At 34.5% G+C, this 23,446-nt stretch overlaps 1 protein-coding gene across 3 annotated transcripts in view; it reads left to right on the top strand.

Moving 5' to 3' along the window:
* CNTLN (centlein) overlaps positions 1–23,446 on the top strand; it is a 369,548-nt gene that overhangs the window by 144,514 nt on the left and 201,588 nt on the right. For 2 of the 3 annotated variants that reach the window (XM_025360690.1, XM_025360689.1), the window contains exons 7-8: positions 2,570–2,732; positions 13,448–13,642. In XM_025360690.1, coding sequence (XP_025216475.1) covers positions 2,570–2,732; positions 13,448–13,642 — 358 coding nt within the window. The remainder of the gene's footprint in view (positions 1–2,569; positions 2,733–13,447; positions 13,643–23,446) is intronic. The other variant, XM_025360691.1, reaches the window with a different exon arrangement.

Genomic DNA, 23,446 nt, shown 5'->3' with positions numbered 1-23,446 from the left:
GCTGTTTCTAGTCGACCATCTTGGCCCACCCTGTTTTTCTTTACTTATTTTCAAATGAGGAAAGGTGTAGACAAATTCATTGCTTTCCGCTGGTTCAGATGTGTGAGTTTTGTGAGCTTTGCTTGCTTTTTATATTTGCAACATTGGTGTACATACCATCACTTCTACTTTTCTGAGGGTGGTGTTTGGAGACAGAGAGAAATAAACATATCTGCATAGTATAAGATTATGCTTCATTTCCACTTATTGAGAGCATGCCCAGAAAATAGTATGAGATAGTAGAGAAAAATGTACTTTTTCCCAGGTTGATTTTTAATTTGCAAAGCATCATAATAGTATGAGCATCTCCCTACCCTTCAGTGTATGCGTGTGTGTGTGTTTGTTTTTTGTTTGTTTTTTTTTTTGATGGAGTCTGGCTCTGTCATCCAGGTTGGAGAGCAGTGGTGTGATCTCGGCTCAGGTTCAAGCGATTCCTCTGCCTCAGCCTCAAGTGATTCCTCTGCCTCAGCCTCCTGAGTAGCTGGGACTACAGGTACATGCTACCACGCCCAGCTGATTTTTGTAATTTTAGTAGAGATGGGGTTTCACTGTTGGTCAGACTGGTCTTGAACTCCTGACCTCAGGCGATCCACCTGCCTTGGCCTCTGAAGTTCTGGGATTACAGATGTGAGCCACTGCGCCCTGCCTAGTGTGTTTCTTATGACTAAAGATACATATATTTTGTTGTACATTATCCTTAAATGAAGACCAGCTACTGATTCGGGCTTTCTCGTTAAGAAATACCAGATGTCTGCTAACATTGGAATATACATAAATTTGCTATGTTTTAACACTATATTGAAAGATAATTTGTTTTATGTTCATCATGTCTCCTTTCTAAATGCGACATTGTTTTAGGCCTCCTGGCTAACATGTCTTAACTATGATGGAATTTTCTCCTGCCCTGTTGCATATTTCCTTTGATAAATTTTGCTAATGTTATTAGTGAAGAATGGCAATAATCATCATGCCTGATTACTATGGGTCTTTTTTCCCCTCCTCTTGTATTACATTTCCTGAAGGCGTTGTGCCATTATTGATTCTCTTCTCTCCCCTTCCCCGTTTTTGACTGCTATTTTCTGCATGTTTCAGTTTTTTGAATTGTTACAGGAAAATGGTGTATATCCATGTATCTGTATGAATGCAGGGGGGTAGTTGTGCTTTGAGAACATTAATGTTCTAAATCTCTAAGAAGCAGAACTCCTTGCTCCCATACTAATTTTCATCCATGTTCAACAACTGTCTCTGTTTTCTCTTATTCCTTTCTTTTAAGACTTATGTGAATGAATGACTAGTTTAAAGTTATAGGTAAAAAAAGTTCCATTAAGAAATACAATCTTCAAAATATTATGTAAGTACAATCAACCTTTCATATCCATGGATTACATATCCATGGATTCAACCAGTCAAAGATTGAAAATATCAGGGAAAAAGAATGAGTGGTTGCATCTGTACCGAATGTGTATAACGTCTACAGACTTTTTCTTGTCATTATTCCCTAAACAATACAGTATAACATTGTTTGCATAGCATGTACTTTGTATTAGGTATTATAAGTAATCTAGAGATGACTTAAAGTATTTGGGAGGATGTGCATAGATTATATGCAAAACTATATCATTTTATATAAGGGACTTGAGCATCTGTAAATTTTCATATTCAAAGTGGGTCTTGAAACCATTCTCCCATAGATACCAAGAGACTACTGTTTATAGTATATTTTGATGTAATAGTGCTTTATAAGTATTTCTCTGTTCAAATTAAATATACAAAAGAATTTCCAGTTTGTATAATCTGTATTACACAGGATTCACTACCACAGCAATCTGGAAACCTCTGTCTCAAAGGTGTGGTTCTCCTAGACTCTTGGTGCCGTCATTACCACCACCAGTTCATTTGTCCTCCTGCTTGTCACTTTTATCGTGGGTAGGTTGGAAGGACTAGATTTTTCTTGTGACTTTCTGACTTTTTTTTAACCTCATCAGTTCCTTCAAGCTGAGTTAGAGGAGTCACAAGAATCCCAGCCTAGGACTCTGAGGTTACAAATTAGAATTGGCAGTTGTGCTTTAAGGAACTTTGGTTTGAAAACTTAAATTTGCCCTTTGGGATTCTTTTTAATAAATTTAAAGTTCTGTATAATAATATAAAATGAAAGGTTGACATACCCTTTGTTCAAAACTGTCTAATAACTATAGTTGACCTTACCACTTGTTAATTCTTGAAACTTAAGTGTTTACTTAATTTAAATAAAAGGTGGTACTATGTATATCCACGGTTTTTATTACTATCAAGCTACAAAAGAAAATTAATATGTATTTGGCTTTGAAAGTCATAGTCGTTGTATCAATACTTTATCTGTGTATGTGATAAATATTAAGTACTTCATTATTTCTTTTATTAATAAGTTTGCTTGCAGTACAAATAATAGATAAAAAATAGGATGCCAGTCTGTAACCTTAGATGAACACAATTATTTAACTGAGGTGATCTTTATCCATACTTTTCTCTATTTATTGCTTGCTTTGCACAGGAAGGAACTGCAGGAGCTGCAGAATCTTTACAAACAGAACAGTACACATACAGCCCAGCAAGCAGAGCTGATCCAGCAGCTTCAGGTTCTCAATATGGACACACAAAAAGTACTGAGAAATCAGGAAGATGTTCACACAGCTGAAAGTATATCATACCAAAAAGTATGCTTTTATTCTGTAATAAAAATGTAAATGTTTATGTATGAACTTATGGACATACAGAGAATTTATATTTTTTCACATTTCAGCATTTCATTATTACTTCCTTTTACATATGTTTCCTCAAAATTTGGAAGTGAAGGATGGTTCAATTTGGTAACATTTAAAATTTTGTGAATTTTCTTTATGGTAATTAGAGCTGAATCACTTAAAATATAGATAGAGATTTGCTCTGTAGGTATTATTTTTATAAATTGGCATTCAGATAGCTGCAGTGAAACATACTAGGAGTATAGTCTTAAAACTGGAAAGGATTTGGGGAATGGAATTCCTTGGCCTGCTCTTATAAGAAATTATTTTGTCAAGTATGATTCTAGTTTATGACTTAAGGCAGACTTTCATTGTAAAATTTGTACATTATTTTTGGACAAATCTTCACAAATACAAAGGGGATTGCTGAGGAGGTCTTTAGGATCAGTATTTTCCAGGATTTTTCTCTGTTTATTTTGTGTGTTTCTGTTCAGTAGTCTTTTACTTTACAGTTGTTGTAGGAGCCTTTTGAGAAGGTTTAGCCAAGTATTTAGGTGTGGTAACTGACTCAGCAGCAATAATTTTATCTAATAATTATAAAAAAAAATACCTTTATTGGCCAGGCGTGGTAGCTCACACCTGTAATCCCAGCACTTTGGGAGTCCGAGGCAGGCGAATCACAAGGTCAAGAGATCGAGAACATCCTGGCCAATATGATGAAACCCTGTTTCTACTAAAAATACAAAAAGTTAACTGAGCATGTTGGTGCATGCCTGTAGTTCCAGCTACTTGGGAGGCTGAGGCAGGAGAATCACTTGAACCTGGGAGGCGGAGGTTGCAGTGAGCCAAGGTCATGCCACTGCATTCCAGCCTGGCCACAGAGCGAGACAATGTCTGAAAAAAAAAAACCTTTACTGAGCTCTTCATATGTTTTGTGTAGTGTGCTAAATTATTTATATAAATAACTTAGTTTATATAGTGTTATTCTCATTTAATAATAGTAGTTGAGGCAAGTGAGGCTTAGAGAGGTTAAATAATACAGTTCATATTATCCCTCTAAAATTATTGGATTTTTACTTTTGATCTTACTTTTCTAAAAAAATCACTGTGAAAATCCAATATCTGTAATTAACATGAAATAAATTACTTTAAAACTTAAACACATGTTTTTTAAATGATGCTTTGTAACAGTGGTTTTCAGTGTGTATTTTGTGTTCCCTTTGTGTTTTCCCAAGGACCTAGATGATAGCAAGCAGGAAGATACAGTCTATTCTCTCCACTTCAGCTAGAGCAGTGCTGCCTTTTTGTTTTATGGGGTGGCATTGCCCACTGTGTTTTTTGTTTCTAAACCAGGTTCCATTGCTAAAATGATTTGAAACACTATACTTTATTAATACTTGTTAATTGTTATTAATACTAATTAATTGTTTTCTCTTTTTCCCCCATTGATGACTTTCTGTTGCTTGAAATATTTTTTTTCTGTTCTTTGAAACATTTTTTTTTCCCCTCTTGGCTTCCAGTGTACTATAATTGGGTGGTTTTCTTCCTTCAGTTTCTAGCTGTCCCTTTTTAATTTCTTAATGGTCCTACCCAGTCTCCATGTCCTGTAAGTGTTAAAATGTCCCAGGCCTCACTCTTAGGATCTCTCCCTTTTTTTCTGTTTATGCTCACACCCTAAGTGATTTTATCTAATCACCTTGACTTTCAAAATTATACTACAGGTTGAATATCCCTTATCTGAAATGCTTGGAACCTGAAACCTGAAGTGTTTCACATTTTGAGCTTTTGGGATTTTGGAATATTTGCATTTCATTTACTGGCTGAGCATCCCAAAGCTGAAAATTTGAAATCTGGAATGCTCCAGTGAGCATTTCCTTTGAGCATCATACTGGTGCTCAAAAATGTTTAGGATTTTGGAGCATTTCAGATTTTGGGATTTGGATGCTCTACCTGTGTCTATAGGCTGATGATTCCCAAATTTGTAAATTTGTTTATATACCTTGGATCTCTTCGGTGTACTTTAGGAAAGAGTATATCTAATTGCCTACTTAATGTCTCTTCACTTGGATACCTAATGGGCATCTCACACTGAAAGTGTTCGAAACGAAACTGTTGCCTTTTATGTTTTCAACACAGGTGCAGAATTTGACTACTTTCCATCACCTTGCTGTCACCATTCTGTCGAGGCCACTATCATGTATTACCTGAATTATTGCAATAACTTGCAGGTTTCTTTGTTCTAATGTTAAGCCTTTTGACATAGGTGCCAGGATATTGTTGCCAAAACTTTGTGAGTCAAATCAGATCACTGCTCTCTTCAAGTCTCTCCAATGGTTTCCCAGACCATTAAAAATAAAAAACCTAAGTTCTTACTACAACCTGTGGGACCCTACATGTTCTGACTACATTATCTCTCTGATCTCATCTTTGCCTTCTCTTCTTATTCACTCCAGCAACACAGACCGTGTTGTTGTTCCTTGAATATAACAGATATTTAACCTTCAACTTTCTTCCAGTGGCTGAAAGCTTTCCCACCCAGTTTTCTGCATAGATACCATTTTACTTCCTTTATTCTACAACTTTTACAGTTTAAAATTAGTTGATAGCAGACATTAAATGGCAGAAGTGATAAAAGAATGATGTATGTTGTAATAGTAGTAGAGGGAAATATGGGAGCATAACTGGGGGCCTGTTCCAAGACTAAGGATAAAGAAAACTCTCCTTGTTGGTATCATACCAGTAATACTTTGCTGAGAAGATAAGATATCAAAGAGACAAATTAATTTCTAATAACTTTTCCAAATGAACTAGTTCAAACCATAAATTCCCTAGTGTATGTCTTTACTAAATTTGCAGAAGTAGAGCTTATACGCCCCTATTTGGCGAACTTGCCGTCAACTAAATTGTAATCTGGGGTACATTTTGGAACCTTGAACACTTTTCTTCTAGGATTCTGTTTATCTCTTCCAAGAATCATTATAGAAAATGAGAGATGTAAATGTTGGGGGTATGTTGTGTTTGTGAATAGTATTGAGGCAGAAAAAAAAATAAAAGAGAACAAACTGAGATGTACTAACCTAAAATCACTGGCTTACTTTTCCTTGTGTTTAGTCTATGTTTTGTCATTTCTTTCTCTAGATTGAATTTCATTTTTCTTTTGTTTTTGTTTCTCAAACATTACCTTGGGGAGCGTGGGAGTAGGGGGTTCACTGATACTTAATTTGATACTCACTTTGAAATTGTACCTCCCAGTGTAGTATTTTAATTTTGAAGTTATTTTAGATGCTTGTAGTTGTTCATACAGTTTTCATTAGTATCCTCAACTAGACTCAATTTGAAAGTATTTTCCTTATTTATTCTTTATAAATTTTGTCTACAGTTAGTAGACATTACAGTTGTTTTGGTAGCTATATATAGTTATTTTAAAAAGCAAAGTATTTTATAATTCCATCTCCCAGAGGCAAATACTGTGAACATTTTGAATATTTCAGTTTTAAAAATGCATCTTAACATATCTGTAGGCACACTAATATTTTTCACTTTAACATTATATTTTAAAAAATCATAACATATAACTATTTTAGACGGTCATATAATTTATTTTTCTAGTGTTGGTTATATATGTTATTTGTTTACTCTTGTAAATAAAGCTGCAATAAACATTTCTTTGTCAGTTCAGACTATTACTATTCATTAGAGCGTATTAATTACACATATGTACACACACACACGCACACACGCACTGACCTACCCACCCAGGGAAGACTTCGTTTTATGAAGCTATAACATCATATTAACCATGTGCAATTCACTTTTTTTGCTTGTTTGTTTTTTGACGGGGTCTCACTCTGTCACCTAGGCTGGAGTACAGTGGCCCAATCTCGACTCACTGCAACCTCCACCTCCCAGGTTCAAGCAATTCCCCCACCTCAGCCTCCCCAGTAGCTGGGACTACAGGCATGTGCCACCACACTCAGCTAATTTTTGTACTTTTCGATAGAGACGGAGTTTCACAATGTTGACCAGGCTGGTCTCGAACTCCTTACCTTAGGTGATCCACCTGCTTCAGCCTCCCAAAGTGCTGGGATTATAGGTGTGAGCCACTGCGACTGGCCCAATTCACTTTTAATTAGTTTATACATAGCATATCCTTTTAAAATTATCCTGTAATAAGTATGTATGGGGGTCATGGATTCTAAGGGGACCTGCCTACTACATGATCAGTAAATGTTAAGTTACTGAACTTTGAGACATTGCATGCTATTGATGTCCCACTTTGGATAATGCAATTTAAAAATCATAATTGTATTTTAAAACTTTATGGTGATGTTTCTATTTTAATTTAAATATCACTCTAGTCCATTTAATGTTTGACTTTGGGTGGATGAATGGTTCTGCAGTGGTGAAAAAGGTGGAGAAACAAAATACGAGTGAGAAGTCCTTCCAGTTAGATCACACTTATAAAGACAGAATGTAAATTTGTACTATAAGCCAGGGAGAATCTGAGTTTCCATTTACACAAATTATTTTAGAAACATATTATATAAATTGAGATAAAAATGTAAGTTGCTCCTAGTAACCATATAATAATAATAGTTAATATGTTTTAGCTTATTGTGTATCAGGCACTGGCAATAAGGCTTTTGCCTTATTGTTTTAAGCCTCGCACCAACCTGATGTGGTATTGTTATTTTTATCCCTGTTTTATAGATCAGGTAACTTAAGCTTAGAGTGTTGTCCAAAGTCAAACAGCTACACTTGTAGAATTCAGATCTAGGTAATCTTGGGTCCAGAATGCAATTCTTAAACTTCATTATAAAGCCCACAGTATAGTTCAGTTGTAAATGGAAAGATGAGATCTTATCCTTAAAAGCCTCGGTAAACAGATTCTACAAACTTGTATTATCCATTCTCATCCAATTTTTTTCAACACCTAATAATTTCTAATGTTGGAATATTTGTTCTGATATCTAAGTTAAATGTTACTCAAAAGATTTCATTACATTTTTTTTGATGACCAGAGTATAGCAGTTACCTTTCTCTTTGAAAAGGGCTTCCATCATTATTCTCTAGCCACTGTTCCTCCTGATTGTATACATTTGGTTTCTTTTATCTTGCTATTACCTCACACTTTAACTTTTTGAGCTTCTGAAGATTTTTTACTAACGCGATTTTTTCTCTTCAAAAATGTACTAGTTGTGTAGTGCAGGATTTTAAAATTCGGGAATGATCACATTGCCTTATTTGTCAGGGGTGCTATTGTTCAGACTTTAGTATTCATTTATATCAGATTATTCATTTTTATTCTGGAGCATTATATGTATTGTCTTTATTCCTTGTCTACACATATTTTTAGATTGTTTTCCAATTTGAATAATGATCCTTGCAATAATGAGATGAAATTATTTACTCAAAATTTCAAACATATTTTCACATAGATTCATTTTAATATTTTTGAATAATAATTGGGATTTAGCTCTAAAACTTAGATGAGCTGAATTAAAAATATTACACTAACAATTTGTCTTCAATTCATATTAAACTTCTTTAAGAATCAGATCTTAGTTTACTGTTTCTAATGAAGTTTGTTTCCTCTGTTCTCTTTCTCTCAATTCTTCACCCCTTTTCCTTGCCCTTCCATTCCCCATTCTTTCTCTCATTTATTAAGTAGATTTGTATCATAATACCTGTTTAATTATTTGAAAAGATAAAAACAATTATCCCAAGTGGTAGGATGTGAGAATTGAGGAGGGGAGACAAAGGTGAAGAAAGAAAATTGAAAAAGGTTTTGAGCACAGAGGTGAGTCATATTGTCCCAGAGCTCTCCATAACGAATCATCAGTGTCATACACAAGTCTACCAAACATTTAGTGTGGAAGAGTTTTCCAGGAGAAAACACCTACCAAGATAAATAAAAGTAATCTAATGTGTTCTCTTCCTCTGAGCATGTAGCCATTCATATAATTTTTAATATTTTTGTATGTCTGCACATCATTTATATATGTGTATGATTTAAATATTGATAGGGAATTATATCAGCATTTATGATTTCTAGACCATCAAACATGGTTGGGGTACTAACATGTATTTTATAACTTTTTGTTCTATTTAGTGACAATATTACTCAAACTTAACAAAGAAGGAAAATAAGGAGTTAGCATATGAAATTACATGTTAAATTAGTGTTCTCATTTTTGGCTATAAATAGTACAGTTTTCACTTGAAGAATTTATTGTTTCAGTCAGTGTTACAAATACAGTTGGTACTCTGTATCCACAGGGCATATCCCCATTCACAGATTCAACCATGAATCGAAAATATTTGGGAAAAAAATAAAAAATAGCAGTACAACAATAAAAATTAATACAAAAAGAGTATAGTAACTGTTTACATAGTGTTTACATTGTAACCACTGGGAAAATTCCATCTTATAAGTAATCCAGAGATGGTTTAAAGTATACAGGAGGATGTACATAGGTTATAAGCAAATACCATGCCATTTTATATAAGGCACTTGTGCATTTGCAGATTTTTGTTATCCAGTTGGGTCCTGGAAACAATCTTGTGGATACTGAGGGAATGCTGTAGTATATTTACTAGATTTGGACGATTTCAATTCTTAAATTAGTATCATTGGGTAACAGAACATATACATTTTCAAAATTGTTAAGATACATAAGATATCATTTACTTCTTTAACACTAATAAAATATTTGAAAAGGGGCTCTTCAGTCTAGGCGCCTGAAAATTAAAGGAGTTGGAGTATAAGGTCTTATTTCTAACTTGCTTTCTGTCCCCTGGAGATCCTTTTAACCTTTTTCACTTTAATGTCTTCAATAGAAAATAGCATGAAGAATAGTAAGGATAATATATTGCTTATGAATTATAATGATTGATACTTCTAAAGCATATAATGTAATACATGATTACATTTTTATAGGCCAGAATCTTACAAAAAAATTCTGATCCATTTGAACTTTTTGGATTATTAGAGGAAATAAATTATAGAGAAAAGAGCCTCTCTGAAAACTGTTGTAGGAATCTTCTTGCTAATAGGGAAGAATATAACTCAGTATGCCTAAAGCAATGCAGATTAATGAATTTATCATATTGCCTAATTTACTCACTTAAGCACTGTTTTGTTTTTTTGTGTGTTTTTTTGTTTTTGTTTTTGTGTTTTTTTACTCTACTCTTACTAATGGAATGAGAATAAGATGGAATCTACCCAGGGCACTGGAACATCCTAAGCTTTTGCCTTCTTGCAGGATCTCCTAGAGAAATAAACATTTTATTACCCTGAGGTCTTGTCACCAAAAAACACTTTAGAAATAAAGCTAGATTTAACCTTGTTGAAGGCTGTTTTAACGAAGTTTACTGCTGGACTGAGGCCTAGAGTTAAAAATGGCTGGAGGACTATCTTTGCTTCCTGTACTCTAAGTTCACAACTGAGTGATCTCATTACTATTAAATACGTGAAATCCAGTCAGCCAATAAAGAAAACAGGCAAGTAGGAGATGTATGTTTGGAGTAAGCTAACGAATAAGATAAGAGTTTGTTCCAAAACCTAGAGCAAAGCTGATCTAATTTGTTCTGGGCTTTCTCAGTTCTTTTTCACCTGCTGCTTGGAAGGATGGATATTCAGTGCAAGACAGAGTTTGTACCAGTGTAGTCTTACCCACCTAGTCATATCACATCAAGTCAGGGCAACTTCTGAATAGGAATGCACCTGCTTAAACTGCATGTCAGAGAGAGCAAAGTAGAGAACACAAGAAGAGTGCAATTAGTCGTCTATTTTATTTTTTTTTGAGTTTGAGTCTCTCCCTGTCGCCCAGGCCAGAATGCAATGGCGCGATCTCAGCTCACTGCAACCTCTGCCTCCTGGGTTCAAGCAATTCTCCTGCCTCAGCCTCCTGAGTAGCTGGGATTACAGGCATGCACCACCATGCCTGGCTAATTTTGTATTTTTAGTAGAGACGGGGTTTCTCCGTGTTGGTTAGGCTGGTCTTGAACTCCCAACATCAAGTGATCTGCCGGCCTCGGTCTCCCAAAGTGCTGGGATTACAGGCATGAGCCAACGTGCTTGGCCAGTCCTCTATTTTATGAAGCAAGGCAGTAGTTAGACGAGAGGAGATAAATTAAGATAGAGCCTTCTTCCATGAATGAATCGGCCTAGAGCCTTATATTTGTGGAAGAAGGTACCAAGATGTGGCACCCAAGAGTAAGGTATACCACAAATTTGGCACTAGAGGCCAGTAAATTGGTCCTCAATCCTGACCATACCCTAGCATCATGGCTGTACCTTGGTCATTAGGACGGAAGGTATGTAGTTTTCTTTGTCAGCACTTATCAGTGTCCATGAGATTCTCAAATTTTTGAAATATGTGAATTCTTTAATAATATTTTCTATTATTTACCTCAGCGGGATTAATTTGAACTGATGGGGTAAATATTGGTTAGTGTAAACAAAGCACCTGAGATTACGAAGTGGTTAAATTTTCATTGAAAAAGTGACTGTGCAGTGAAGAGAAGACCCTCACTCATCATAGCTTCATCTCTCCCTAGCCAGGTTAGCTTTTGTGTCCAGGGTTTGCTTTTTTCTTTTCTGCACTGAACCTAGTCATGAGAACAGCAGCACAGTACAAGTAGGCACTCTGTACTCTTCATTGTCCCTGAAAGCTGGCAGGTTCCTACTCTTTCTTCCCTCCTAGAATATCTGATGGTATTAGCTGTGGAAAGGACATTGGACATGCTCCTTGGTATAAAGGTAATGGGAAGGGAAAATATCAATTGATGTTCTAAATTTTTTTATAAATCATATAGGCAACACTTTTCTTTTAAAAAATTGCCTAGACTTTGGCTATAAATTGAAGTGGATTATTTTAAATATCTCCACAATAATATAGATAGATAATTTTATTTTTTTAAAGACAGTGTCTCCCCACGTCACCCAGACTGGAGTGCAGTGGCACAATCTTGGCTCACTGAAGCCTCGACCTCCTGGGCTCAAGTGATCCTCCCACCTTAGCCTTCCAAGTAGCTGGGAATACAGGTGCATGCTACCACACCCGGGTAATTTTTTGTATTTTTGGTAGAGACGGGGATTCATCATATTGCCCAGGCTGGTCTCGAACTCCTGAGCTCAGGTGACCCGCCTGCCTTGACCTCCCAAAGTGCTGGGATTACAGGCATGAGCCACCATGCCCAGCCAGAGATACATTTTTTAAAAAATAAAAGATAAAAGATATATTGAGCTAATTATATGCCAGTGGAGTGGAACTTGGAGGGTCTTATTTTTGTGACAAATGATGTTTCAGGAGATGTATTAATGAAAGGTTTTTACAAGCCTTTTTAAATTTTAAATTTAAAAAACAGAGGTATAACATGCATACAGAAATGTACACAAATCCTAGGTTTCTAGATGAACTAAAGCTTTACAATCTTTTATGTATGTAAGTTTCTTCCCATGAGGCAAGGCAAACTGATGGAAGATGTTCTGTATCTTTAATTAAATGAGCAAAGCTAAAAACTTACCATAGCATCTACATAATTTTGAGATTTTACACTTGGGGGTTTTGTTCTTATTGTAAGATTTTACTGTTAGCCTTTAAAACCACACACACACACACTCACACACACTACACACTCACACATTTTCGCACTTAGGTCACTTTTCTAGTATCAGCCACAGATATATATACAGATTCTGTATGTAAATCAACTACCACAGATTGAATTATATCTCATTAAATCACAATTATACATTAGGATTTTCAGTACCAAGCAAGTTCACAAGTACTGGAGGCATACCATTGTTAACCCTATATTACTCTCTGTATGATAGCACTTATATGTCATGGTATCTCATAGTTTTAATAAGCTTTTAAATTTATTGAATGCTTATTACCTTGACTTAAAAAGGTTTTAAAGTTTTCAGTAAGTCTTCAAAACATTGCTTCTATTTTTTCACACTGTTTAAGGTTTTCAGTAACTCCTTCAGAACAAGTCCATCCTCTTAATCCGGTATTGAAAAGTCTTTACATTCTATCTACAGCCTTATTGCTTGACTTTGTCTCTTACTATTCCTCTGCTCCTCCTAGCAGTAGATACTAAATTATACTTAGTAAGAATGTAGAATTCAACATTAATTAACTCTTAATGAAATACTACTGATTTTGTTTTCTTTCAAATGTATATATTAAGTCCAGTTAAACTGATATACCTTATGCTCCTTTCTGTCCTTTCCTATCACTGTACATAACTTTTTTCACATTTCTTCTATCTTTAGAATGACTTTTTGTTTTTGGTCAATTCCAATTATATTGTCATGGTTCAGTTCAGGTCATAATTCCCTCCATGATTAATATAGCTAGCTTAAAGTATTTTCTTCCTCAGAAATTTGGCCTTCTTTTCCTATATTACACTGGCCAATAATACATATCGCCTTTTTTAAACATATTTTCTAGTTATTATTATCAAATTTTAAATGTTAAATTAAATATTAAAAATATTATTATAGAATTTAGTTAGTTTTTTTGTGTTTATATCTTCTTTCTCTCTCGGACTATTAAAATAACCTGAGGACAAGACCTATGTTTATACAATTCGTATATATACACGCGAGCACACACACACACAGACACATAGCTTTTTTGATTATTAATATAATTTGGATATATTTTTTGAAACAGCTTTACAATGAGTTACATATTTGTTTTGAAACCACAAAATCAAATGAAGCTATGCTCCGGCAAAGTGTTGTTAATCTTCAGGATCAGCTATTACAGAAAGAGCAAGAAAATGCTAAGTTAAAAGAAAAACTTCAGGAATCACAGGGAGCACCTCATCCTTTATCTCAAGAAAGTGATCCAGACTACTCAGCACAGGTGAGTGACATTTTCTAAAACTGTTATTCAGTGTAATATCAAATTAAATCTCCTACAATTGACTAAAACATGAAAATTTAAATATATTTGCATTTATTGAAGTGTAAGAAGTGTGCAGATAGTTTTGCATTATACTGTTTTTATACTGTTTGTAAGCATGAATATTACAATACAGATTCATATAGAAATGCATGTAGAAATATGGGGTCTAGCAAATATAGTTATTGTAATGAAACATTTGGCTGATATACATTATTGAAAAGCAAATTAATAAGTCATGCCCATTTTGAGGCTTTTTAACTGAATGAGCTAATGGAATAGAAAGAGTATCTAACAGTAAGTTTCATAAAGTACTTGCCATAATGCCTGGTATGTGGTACTTAATATCCAGTAGTCCTAATTCTGTCACTACCTTGATACATGATTTTGGACAGGCCATATAACCTTTCTTACTATTTCCTTTGGTAAATGAAGGTAGTATAAATGTATAGATAAATATGTAGGATCTGGTTTCAAATAAGCCTGAGATTAATTATAGCTCTGTGAGCTTTGTGAATTTAAACACATTTCCTAGCCCTTTTATTCAAAACTTTCTCATAAACAAAATGTTGACATTAATAGTATCTATGTCATAGAGTTTTATGAAGTTTAATGACATTGTGCCAGTAAAGTGCAGAGCTTAGCATATAGAAAATGTTAAATGGCACCTTTTTAGATAATCTTTAGGGCAACTTTCAACTCTACACATCTTTAAAAAAATCTCTGTGAATTTATTTAAGTGTTTTTAAGGCACTCATAGTTTTTCTTTAAATTTTATAATGTATTAATTAAATTCAGAAATGGATTGTAATTTTTGAACATATCACATTTGTCTTGCTAATTACTCAACCTTACGACAACAGTTTTTAAGATTGTACCGTATTGTATGCATTTTTTGGACTTCAGGTACACAATATTGGATCAATGATAAAATTTGTGTTATGACATACTATTGTATGCATATGACAATTTAATTTAATGGCTTTGTTTAGTTCTTTATTATAATAAACACCCTTGGTTCAACCAACTTATCCAAAGACTAGATCATTACAAATGGTTTACATCTACTTGTATGTGCTTTGATTCTCTTATAAGAGGTAATCACCGAACTTCTTATCATTTTGATTTTTTTAAAACAGTTTTATCATATACAAATTTATGAGGAAACAGGTTATTGTTTAGTCATTCATGAAAATGATATAATGTGTCGTTTATGGGGTTAGGCAATTTTGACTCATCATTATGTTACTAAGATTTATTCATATTTTTTGATATAGCTCTTTGTTTTCCCTGTTTAAAAATATTCTGTTATATGTGAGTATATCATAACTATTTTTACATGTATCTCTAGATGAGAACTTTTGTTATTTCCATTTTTGTTATGGATAATATTAGTGTTGACATTTTCACACGTGTTTCTTGACATACACATTCATGCATCTTTGTGAGTTATATATCTAGGAGTAGAAATCCTGGATTATAAAGTATGAAAATGTTACTTTTAGACAATACTGATCACCTGTTTTTCAAAGTGGTTTTATCGGTTTTACTACTACCAACAATATAAAAGAGATCTGGTTGTTTCCTGTCCTACTCAACACTTGGTGTTATCAGACTTCTTAATTCATTGCCAACTGAATAGGTATAAAATAATATTTTATTTTGGTTTTTACGTGCATATCACTGACTAGCCAGTGTGTGTCTTCTTTGTGAAATATCTGTTTATGTCTTTTGTTCAATCTTCTACTGGATTTTTTCTTACTGATTTTCAAAAGCTCTTTATATGTTCTTAATATTAATCCCTAGTAAATTAATATATGGCAGATATCTCACTGTGTACTTGTCTTTTCTTTTGATTTTCTTCAAGGTGTCGTTTGATGAACAGAAATTAAATTACTTCTTTTTTTTTTTTTTTTTTTGAGACAGAGTTTTGCTCTTGTTGCCCAGGCTGGAGTAAATGGTGCGATCTTGGCTCATTGGAACCTCCACCTCCTGGGTTCAAGCAATTCTCTTGCCTCAGCCTCCCAAGTAGCTGGGCTTATAGGCGCCTGCCACCACACCTGGCTAATATTTTGAATTTTTAGTATAGACCTGGTTTCACCATGTTGGTCAGACTGGTCTTGAACTCCTGACTTCAGGTAATCCACTCGCTGTGGCCTTCCAAAGTGCTGGGATTACAGGCGTGAGCCACCGCGCCCAGCCACTTCTTAATTTTAATTTAGGCAAATTAATCATTTATAGTTATTGGTTTGGTATTTCATTTAAGAAATCTGTCCCCCCAAAGACAGAAAGATTCCCAATCAAAATCCCAGGTGGGTTTTTCTGTTTTTTTGTTTGTTTGTTTGTTTGTTTGTTTTTTAAAAGACAAAAGATCCCAATCAAACTCCCGGGAGGCTTTTTCTGTTATTTTAAGAAACTGACAGCCGGCCGCGGTGTCTCACACCTGTAATCCCAGCACTTTGAGAGGCCGAGGCCGGTGAGTTACGATGTCAAGAGATCGAGACCATCCTGACCAACATGGTGAAAGCCCTTTCTCTACTAAAAATACAAAAATTAGCTGGGCATGGTGGCGTGTGCCTGTAGTCCCAGCTACTTGGGAGGCTGAGACAGGAGAATTGCTCCAACCTGGGAGGCAAAGTTTACAGTGAGCCAAGATCCCGCCACTGCACTCCAGCCTGGCAACAGAGCGAGACTCTGTATCAAAAAGAAAAAAGAAAAAAAAGAAATTGACAAATCAATTCTAAAGTTTGTAGGGAAATGCAAAGAACCTAGAAGAGCAAAATCAAGTTTCATAAAGAACAAGTTGGAGGATTTACAATCCCTGATTTGAGACTTATTTATTGAGCTAAAATATCAAGACGGTATGGTATTAGTATAATAATTGACAAAATAATCAATTGAACAGAGTCCAGATATATGCCTATTCATATATATAGCTTTATAGTAACTTTTGAAATGAGGGTAATGTAAGTTACTTTATTCTTTTTCAAGAATATTCTGTATGTTCTTGCTCATTTGCTTTTTTGTAGTAATTTTACTATAAGCTCCTCAATTTCTACAAATAAGCATTCGTTTAGAAATGTTTCTGATTTCCTTTTGGATTTTCTGTTTGGAGAGTGTAAGTGTCTCGTTTACTTTTGAAATATTTGTGTGTGTGTATATGTGTATGTTTACTGTTTTATTGTTACTTCTAATCTACTTCCATTGTGGTCACAGGTAGTACTTGATAAGACTACTGTATATATATATATAATTAATTTATTTATTTGTGACAGAGTCTCGATCTGTCAATCTGTTGCCTGGGCTGGAGTGCAATAGCATGATCGCGGCTCACTGCAAGCTCCGCCTCCTGGGGTCACGCCATTCTCCTGCCTCAGCCTCCTGAGTAGCGGGGACTACCAGTGCCCGCCGCCACACCCAGCTAATTTTTTTTTTTTTTTTTTTTTTTAATTTTTAGTAGAGATGGGATTTCACCGTGTTAGCCAGGATGGTCTGGGTCTCCTGGCCTCGTGATCCGCCCGCCTCGGCCTCCCAAAGTGCTGGCATTACAGGCGTGAGCCACTGCGCCCGGCCTATATTTTTATATTTATTGAGACTTAAGGCCAAGCATATTGTTTTGGTGAAAGTACTATATGTACCTGAGAATAATTTGTATTTGGCAACTAGTGAGCAGAGTGCTCCTTAAATATCACTATTAATTATGTCTTTGCACTTGATAGTATTCAGATCTTTTATCTCTTTAATGATTTTTGTATTTAGTTTTTCTATCAATTGCTTTAGAAAGGAGTGTTAAAATCTCCCATATAATTGTAGATTTTTGTTTCTCCTTTGAGTTTTCTCAATTTTTGTTTCATGCGTTTTTAAGCTATTTTATTAGTTCTATGCATATTTATGATTGTTATGTCTTTCTGATAAATTGAACGCTTTCTCATTATAAAATGCCATTTTTAACTATAGTATTTTGTTGGCTTGAAACGTACCTTTATGATGTCAGTATAGCCAATTCTTCTCTTTAATGGTTATATTTTACAAAGTGTAACTTTCTCATTCTTTTAATTTCAGCACATAGGTTACTGTATATTTAAAGTGTATATATTTGGATCCCGTTGTTTATAATCCATTCTGACAATTTCTTCCTTTTCATTGCAGTGTTAATAATCCTTTGAATTGTAACATAATTATGATTGGGTTTAGGTGTACCATATTATCATTTGTTTTCTGTTTATCCTGTTTTTTGTTCCTCTGCCTCTCTTTTTCTTCCTTCCTTTTGGATTAATTAACTGGCTTTTTTTTTTTTTTTTTTTTAATCTAAAAGTTTTACTCTTCTATCCTCTAGACCCACAGTTTCTGATGGTAATTCAGTGGAATTCATTTCATTATTCACTTAAAGGTAATGTGTCAGTTTTCTTTGACTTTTTTTTTCCCCCCCAAGATTTTACTTTTGACTATAAGCATTTAAACCATGATATTCCCAAGCTTGATTTTCATTATAGTCATCCATCTTACGGTTTGTTGAGCTTCTTGATTTTCATAATTTTAAAACCAAATTGGAGAAAAATTTTGATATTATTTTCACAAATATTTTTGTTTCCTGTTCTTTCTTTTCTTTTTTTGAGATTACCATTTCACTTATGTTGGACTTTTCAATGTTGGTCCACAGATTAGTAAAGCTCTGTTGATTTTTATTTTTTTTGATACAGAGTCTCGCTGTATTGCTCAGGCTAGAGTGCAGTGGCGTGGTCTCGGCTCGCTGCAATCTCTGCCTCCTGGGTCCAGGTGATTCCCCTGCCTCAGCCTTCCAAGTGGCATTCACCACACATCCAGCTAACTTTTTTATATTTGGTAGAGACGAGGTTTTGCCATGTTGGCCAGGCTGGTCTCAAACTCCTGACCTTAGGTGATCCGCCTGCCTCGGCCTTCCGAAGTGCTAGGATTACAGGCATGAGCTGCCGCACCCAGCTGGCTCTGTTAATTTTTTAAAAACTGTTTTATATCTATATTATTCAGATTAGATGGTTTCTATTACTTTATATTCAGTTTAACTGAAATTTCTGTTATGTCCAACTTGCTCTTAAGTCGTTTATGTGAATTATTCAGCAAATATAAGTCCTTGTTATAATAGTTAAAAGAGCTCCTTTAAAATCTGTATTTTCCTTATCTATTGGGTCTTCTTTGGTTTGATCACTATTGTTTTCCCTTTTCTTTCGAATATGGGTCATATATTGTTTCCTCTAACTTGGAATTATATGGTGTATGTTGTAAAATATATGTTATAGAGACTCTGGTTTCTGTTGTATTACTCATAGAAGTGTTGAAATAAATATATGAATCAGAATTTTAATTAGATCAGATTTAAATTCCAAGCCCTGCTTCCCATCAGGTGGGTTGCAGTGAATTGCTTTTTAGTTCTCTTAACCTTATTCAGATTGCTTAGAGGTCTGCTCAATGCATGAACAGTTCAGTTATGAGTTCATAGTTTTGACTCTTTCTTTTCTGGAATTTTTTTCCTCAATTTGTAGCTGCAGTGGTATGACTGAACTTTGCCCTCTAGTTCTTCAAGCCATTAATTAGTTCTTGCAAGTTTCTGTTGGAATTTTAGTCTCCTAATATTATTTCTGTTGTGAGCCTTGCTAAGGTAAAAATCATCAAAATGGGTAACTTAGCCAATGCTGTTCCATTTCCCAACTATCAGTTCTTATCTAGATTCTGCCTACATTTGATCATTCTCTGTTGCCTTCAGGTAGTTGTTTTATAATTTGCTTGGAGTTTAAATAGTCATATGTGGTAGATTTATTCTGCTAGGATCTACTCTGTCATTATTGTAAATGGAACTTCCCAATCTTTGACTTTTTAAAGCCCATTTTAACTGATTTTTAAAATCATTTTCTATACAATGCAGGGAACTTAATGCACTGTAACTTGTTTATCTTATCACCAATTATTGTTATTGTCTTACATTTTAATTATACATATATTTTACTCTATAAAATATTATTGTTGTAAAAAATCAATATCATTTAGAATTTTTACACTTTTTAACCCCTTTATTCTTTTCTGTAATTCTGTATTTCCCACTAGGATCTTTTGCCTTTTGCCTTAAGCACTCCTTTTAGTATTTATTTTAGTAGACTTCATCTCACAGTGAATTCTCTCATTTTGTATTTTTTGGATAATGTCTTTCTTTTGCCTTTATTTCTGAAGAGTATTTTTTAGATGGATAGAACTGTTGATTTGCACCATCTTTTCTTTCTTTATTTTAAAAATGATATACGTTGTCTTCTGTATTTTGTATTGAGAAGGCATGTCTTTTATTGTTGCAACTTTAACGGTAGTATGTGCTTTTTGTGTTTACTTTTTATAATTTCTCTTTATTTTTGGTTTCCAGCAGTTTTTATATGATGTAAATGTGGTAGTGTTTCTCCTTTTCTTCATTTTTCAGTTTTTAAAGCTTTTGTCAGCCTTGGCCTGTGGTTTTGGTTTTCTTCATTGTTAGGAAATTTGTGGTAAAAATGTCTTCACATATGACTTCTACACATTCTTTCTCTCTTGTCGTTGTGAGATTCCAATTACACACATATTAGACCTTTTCACTGTATTCCATATATATTTTGAGCTCTTTTTTGTATCTTCAAAGATTTTTCTCTCTTTGCTTGAACCTTGATGTTTCCTTAAGTTCACACATTCTCTTTTCTGTTATGGTTACTCTGATGTTTTACCCATCTATATTGAGTTCTTGAATAGAATATGTATCCTACTTTTGTGGGTAAAATATTCTATAAATGTCATTTAGGTCAAGTTTCTTGATATCGTTGTTTAGGTTTTTAACTGTATAGATTTTTTATACTTGTTCTATCAATTACTAAGAGATACGTTGAATTTTTCCAACCATACTTGTAGGTTTGTCTATTTCTCCTTTCTGTTCTATTCTGTTTTTTCAGGTCTAATTGGCTTATAATGTTCTTCCAGTCTTCTGTTTCCATGATCTTCTGTCTAGTTTTTTTCCCCATTATTATTAATTGTCTTTTTTTCTCTTTAATTCTATCAGGTTTTGCTTCATGTATTTTGGGGTTCTTTTGTTCAGTGCATGTATTTTTATAATTGTTATCTCTTCTTGATGAATTGATTATTTTATCATTATAAAATGTCCTTTATCTTTAGTGGCAATTTTTGTCTTAAAGTCTATCTTGTCTGATATTAATATAGCCACCACGGCTTCCTTTTGGTAACTGTTTGCATGTTATATCATTTTCCATGCTTTTACATTCAACATATGTGCCTCTTAATCTAAAGCGTTTCTCTTGTAGACACCATATAGTTGAATTATGATTTTAAAATTTATTCTGTCCTAATCTCCACCTTTAATTTGAGGGCTTAATGTATGCTCCTTAACTTAAGATGGGGCTGTGTCCTGATAAACCTATTGTACGTTAAAAATATTGCAAGTAGAAAGTGCATTTTTAACATAATATTTTCAGCTTATAATGGGTTTATCTGGTTGTAGCCATATCATAAGTCAAGGAGTGTACTGAATGCGTATTGCTTTCACACCACTGTAAAGCTGAAAAATCGTAAGTTAAACCATTTTAAGTCAAGGACTGTCTGTATTGGTAAGGTAAGATTTAAATCTGCCATTTTGCTATTTTTTATATGTGTTATGTCTGTTTTGTGCCTCTTTTCCTCCATTACTGCCTTTTTTGTAATATTTTCTAGTGTGATATTTTAATCCCTTTGTTTTTCTTTTACTATGTATTTTTCAGTTATTTCCTTAGTGGTTACCCTGGGGGAATTATAACTAACAATTTACAGCAATCTCATAGAAATTCATATGAACTTAATGTCAATATATAACATTGCTCCTATGTATGTTTGTTTCTCCACCTGCCCTTTATGCTGTTATTGTCAAAAATTACATCTTTATACATTGTGTGCCCATCAGTACAGATTTATAATGTTTTTTATGCAGTTGTCTTAAACCAGACAGAAGAAAAAAGTGTGTTTTTTTCTTAATGTTGAGAAGATATCATGTCATTATCACTGGGCTTGCATAATTTTTTGGTGAGAAATCTGATGTAATTTTATTATTTTTTCTTTGTATATGTCATACATATGTGGCGTTTGAAAATCACATGAATGAATAATGGATAGATACTGTTGAGCATGTTTCTCTGAATGAGAATGTTTGTGTAGCTAATGATGTGGCCTTAAAATAAGTACATGTTATGGACTGTTTAAATGATGGCTGTCATGTTATATGGAAGATAGATATAGAGAGGTAGACAGATAAATAGATAGAAAATTTGAAAGTATATTTTTCTGTAAAATTTATAGTAAAATGCAGGAATCATACTGTTAACTACAACTCTCCATTAATTAATATATCTAAATATATATTCCACAAATATTTATTGATATTCTACTATGTGTTAGATGCTATTCTTGGTGATGAAGAGCTGTTACGGAACAAAACAAGGCCTTTGTGCGCATGGAGCATACATTCAGATGAGAGGGTCACAATCTGATAAGCACATGAGACACGGTAATAAGTGCTATGGAGAAGAATAATACAGCATGAGATGGAGCATGATGGAGAGTGATAGGGCTTTTTTTGTGTATGGTGGCAGAAGAAATCATTCTGAATAGGTGAGATTTGAAAAGAAATACAGAGGAAGTGAGTCATTTAGATATCTGATGAAGAGCATTCTAAGCAGAGAGAACAAATGTAAAGCTCATGAGACAAGAGCTTGCCTAACAAGGTGGCAAGTGTGGCTGGATTAAGAACTATGGGGAGAGGAGTGAAAGGTGACCTCAGAGAGATAAATGTGGGGCAGGTCTCCTTGGGCCTTGTTAAGTAACTTTAAGTATATAGATTTTACTCTGAGTGAAATGGAAAGTCATTGGTGTGTTTCTTTGTAGAAGAGCAACACGGAACCTATTGGGGTATCTTATTCAGAAGAGTGGTGGGCTCTAACTGAATTTTTTTTTTTTTTGAGAAGGAGTCTTGCTCTGTCCCCCAGGCTGGAGTCCAGTGGCATGATCTCAGCTTATTGCAAGCTCCGCCTCCCAGGTTCATGCCATTCTCCTGCCTCAGCCTCCCGCGTAGCTGGGACTACAGGCACCCGCCACAACACCCGGCTAATTTTTTTTTGTATTTTTAGTAGAGATGGGGTTTCACCATGTTAGCTAGGATGGTCTCGATCTCCTGACCTCGTGATCTGCCCGCCTAGGCCTCCCAAAGTGCTGGGATTACAGGCGTGAGCCACCGCACTGGGCCCTAACTGAGTATTTTTAAAATATCACTCTGGATGCATTGCTGAAAACAGAATATAGAAAGACAAGGAAGAGAGGAGGGAGACAAATTTAAGAGGCAATTGTAATAGTCCAGGCAGAACTCAGTGGGTACTTAGACTATGTTATAAAAAGTAGTTAGAGCCTGTAAATAATTCAAAGGTAGGATGCATAAACTTTGATATTGACTTACATGTGAAATATGAGAAGAAAGGAGGAACTAAAAATGAATTCATGCTTTTCAAATCTAACCACCTGGACAAATGGATTTGCTATTTTTTGAGGCAAGAAAGATTATTCTCACAGCTCTCCTAGCAGTAGGAGGGCACTGAAGTTAGATAGAGGAGAAATGTGGAAGCCCAGAATTAGGGAAGTAGTAATGAAGAGAAATGTGTGACTCAATGGTTCTGCCAATTAGTAACATATACTTTATCATGTCAATACTCTATTTTTAGGATTCAGTCCAACTAGACTCACCTC

The sequence above is a fragment of the Theropithecus gelada genome, chromosome 15 (genome assembly GCF_003255815.1).
Source record: "Theropithecus gelada isolate Dixy chromosome 15, Tgel_1.0, whole genome shotgun sequence".
NCBI lineage: Eukaryota > Metazoa > Chordata > Mammalia > Primates > Cercopithecidae > Theropithecus > Theropithecus gelada.
The sequence above is the reverse complement of the archived record's forward strand: the minus strand, read 5'-3'. Positions and strand labels throughout refer to the sequence as shown.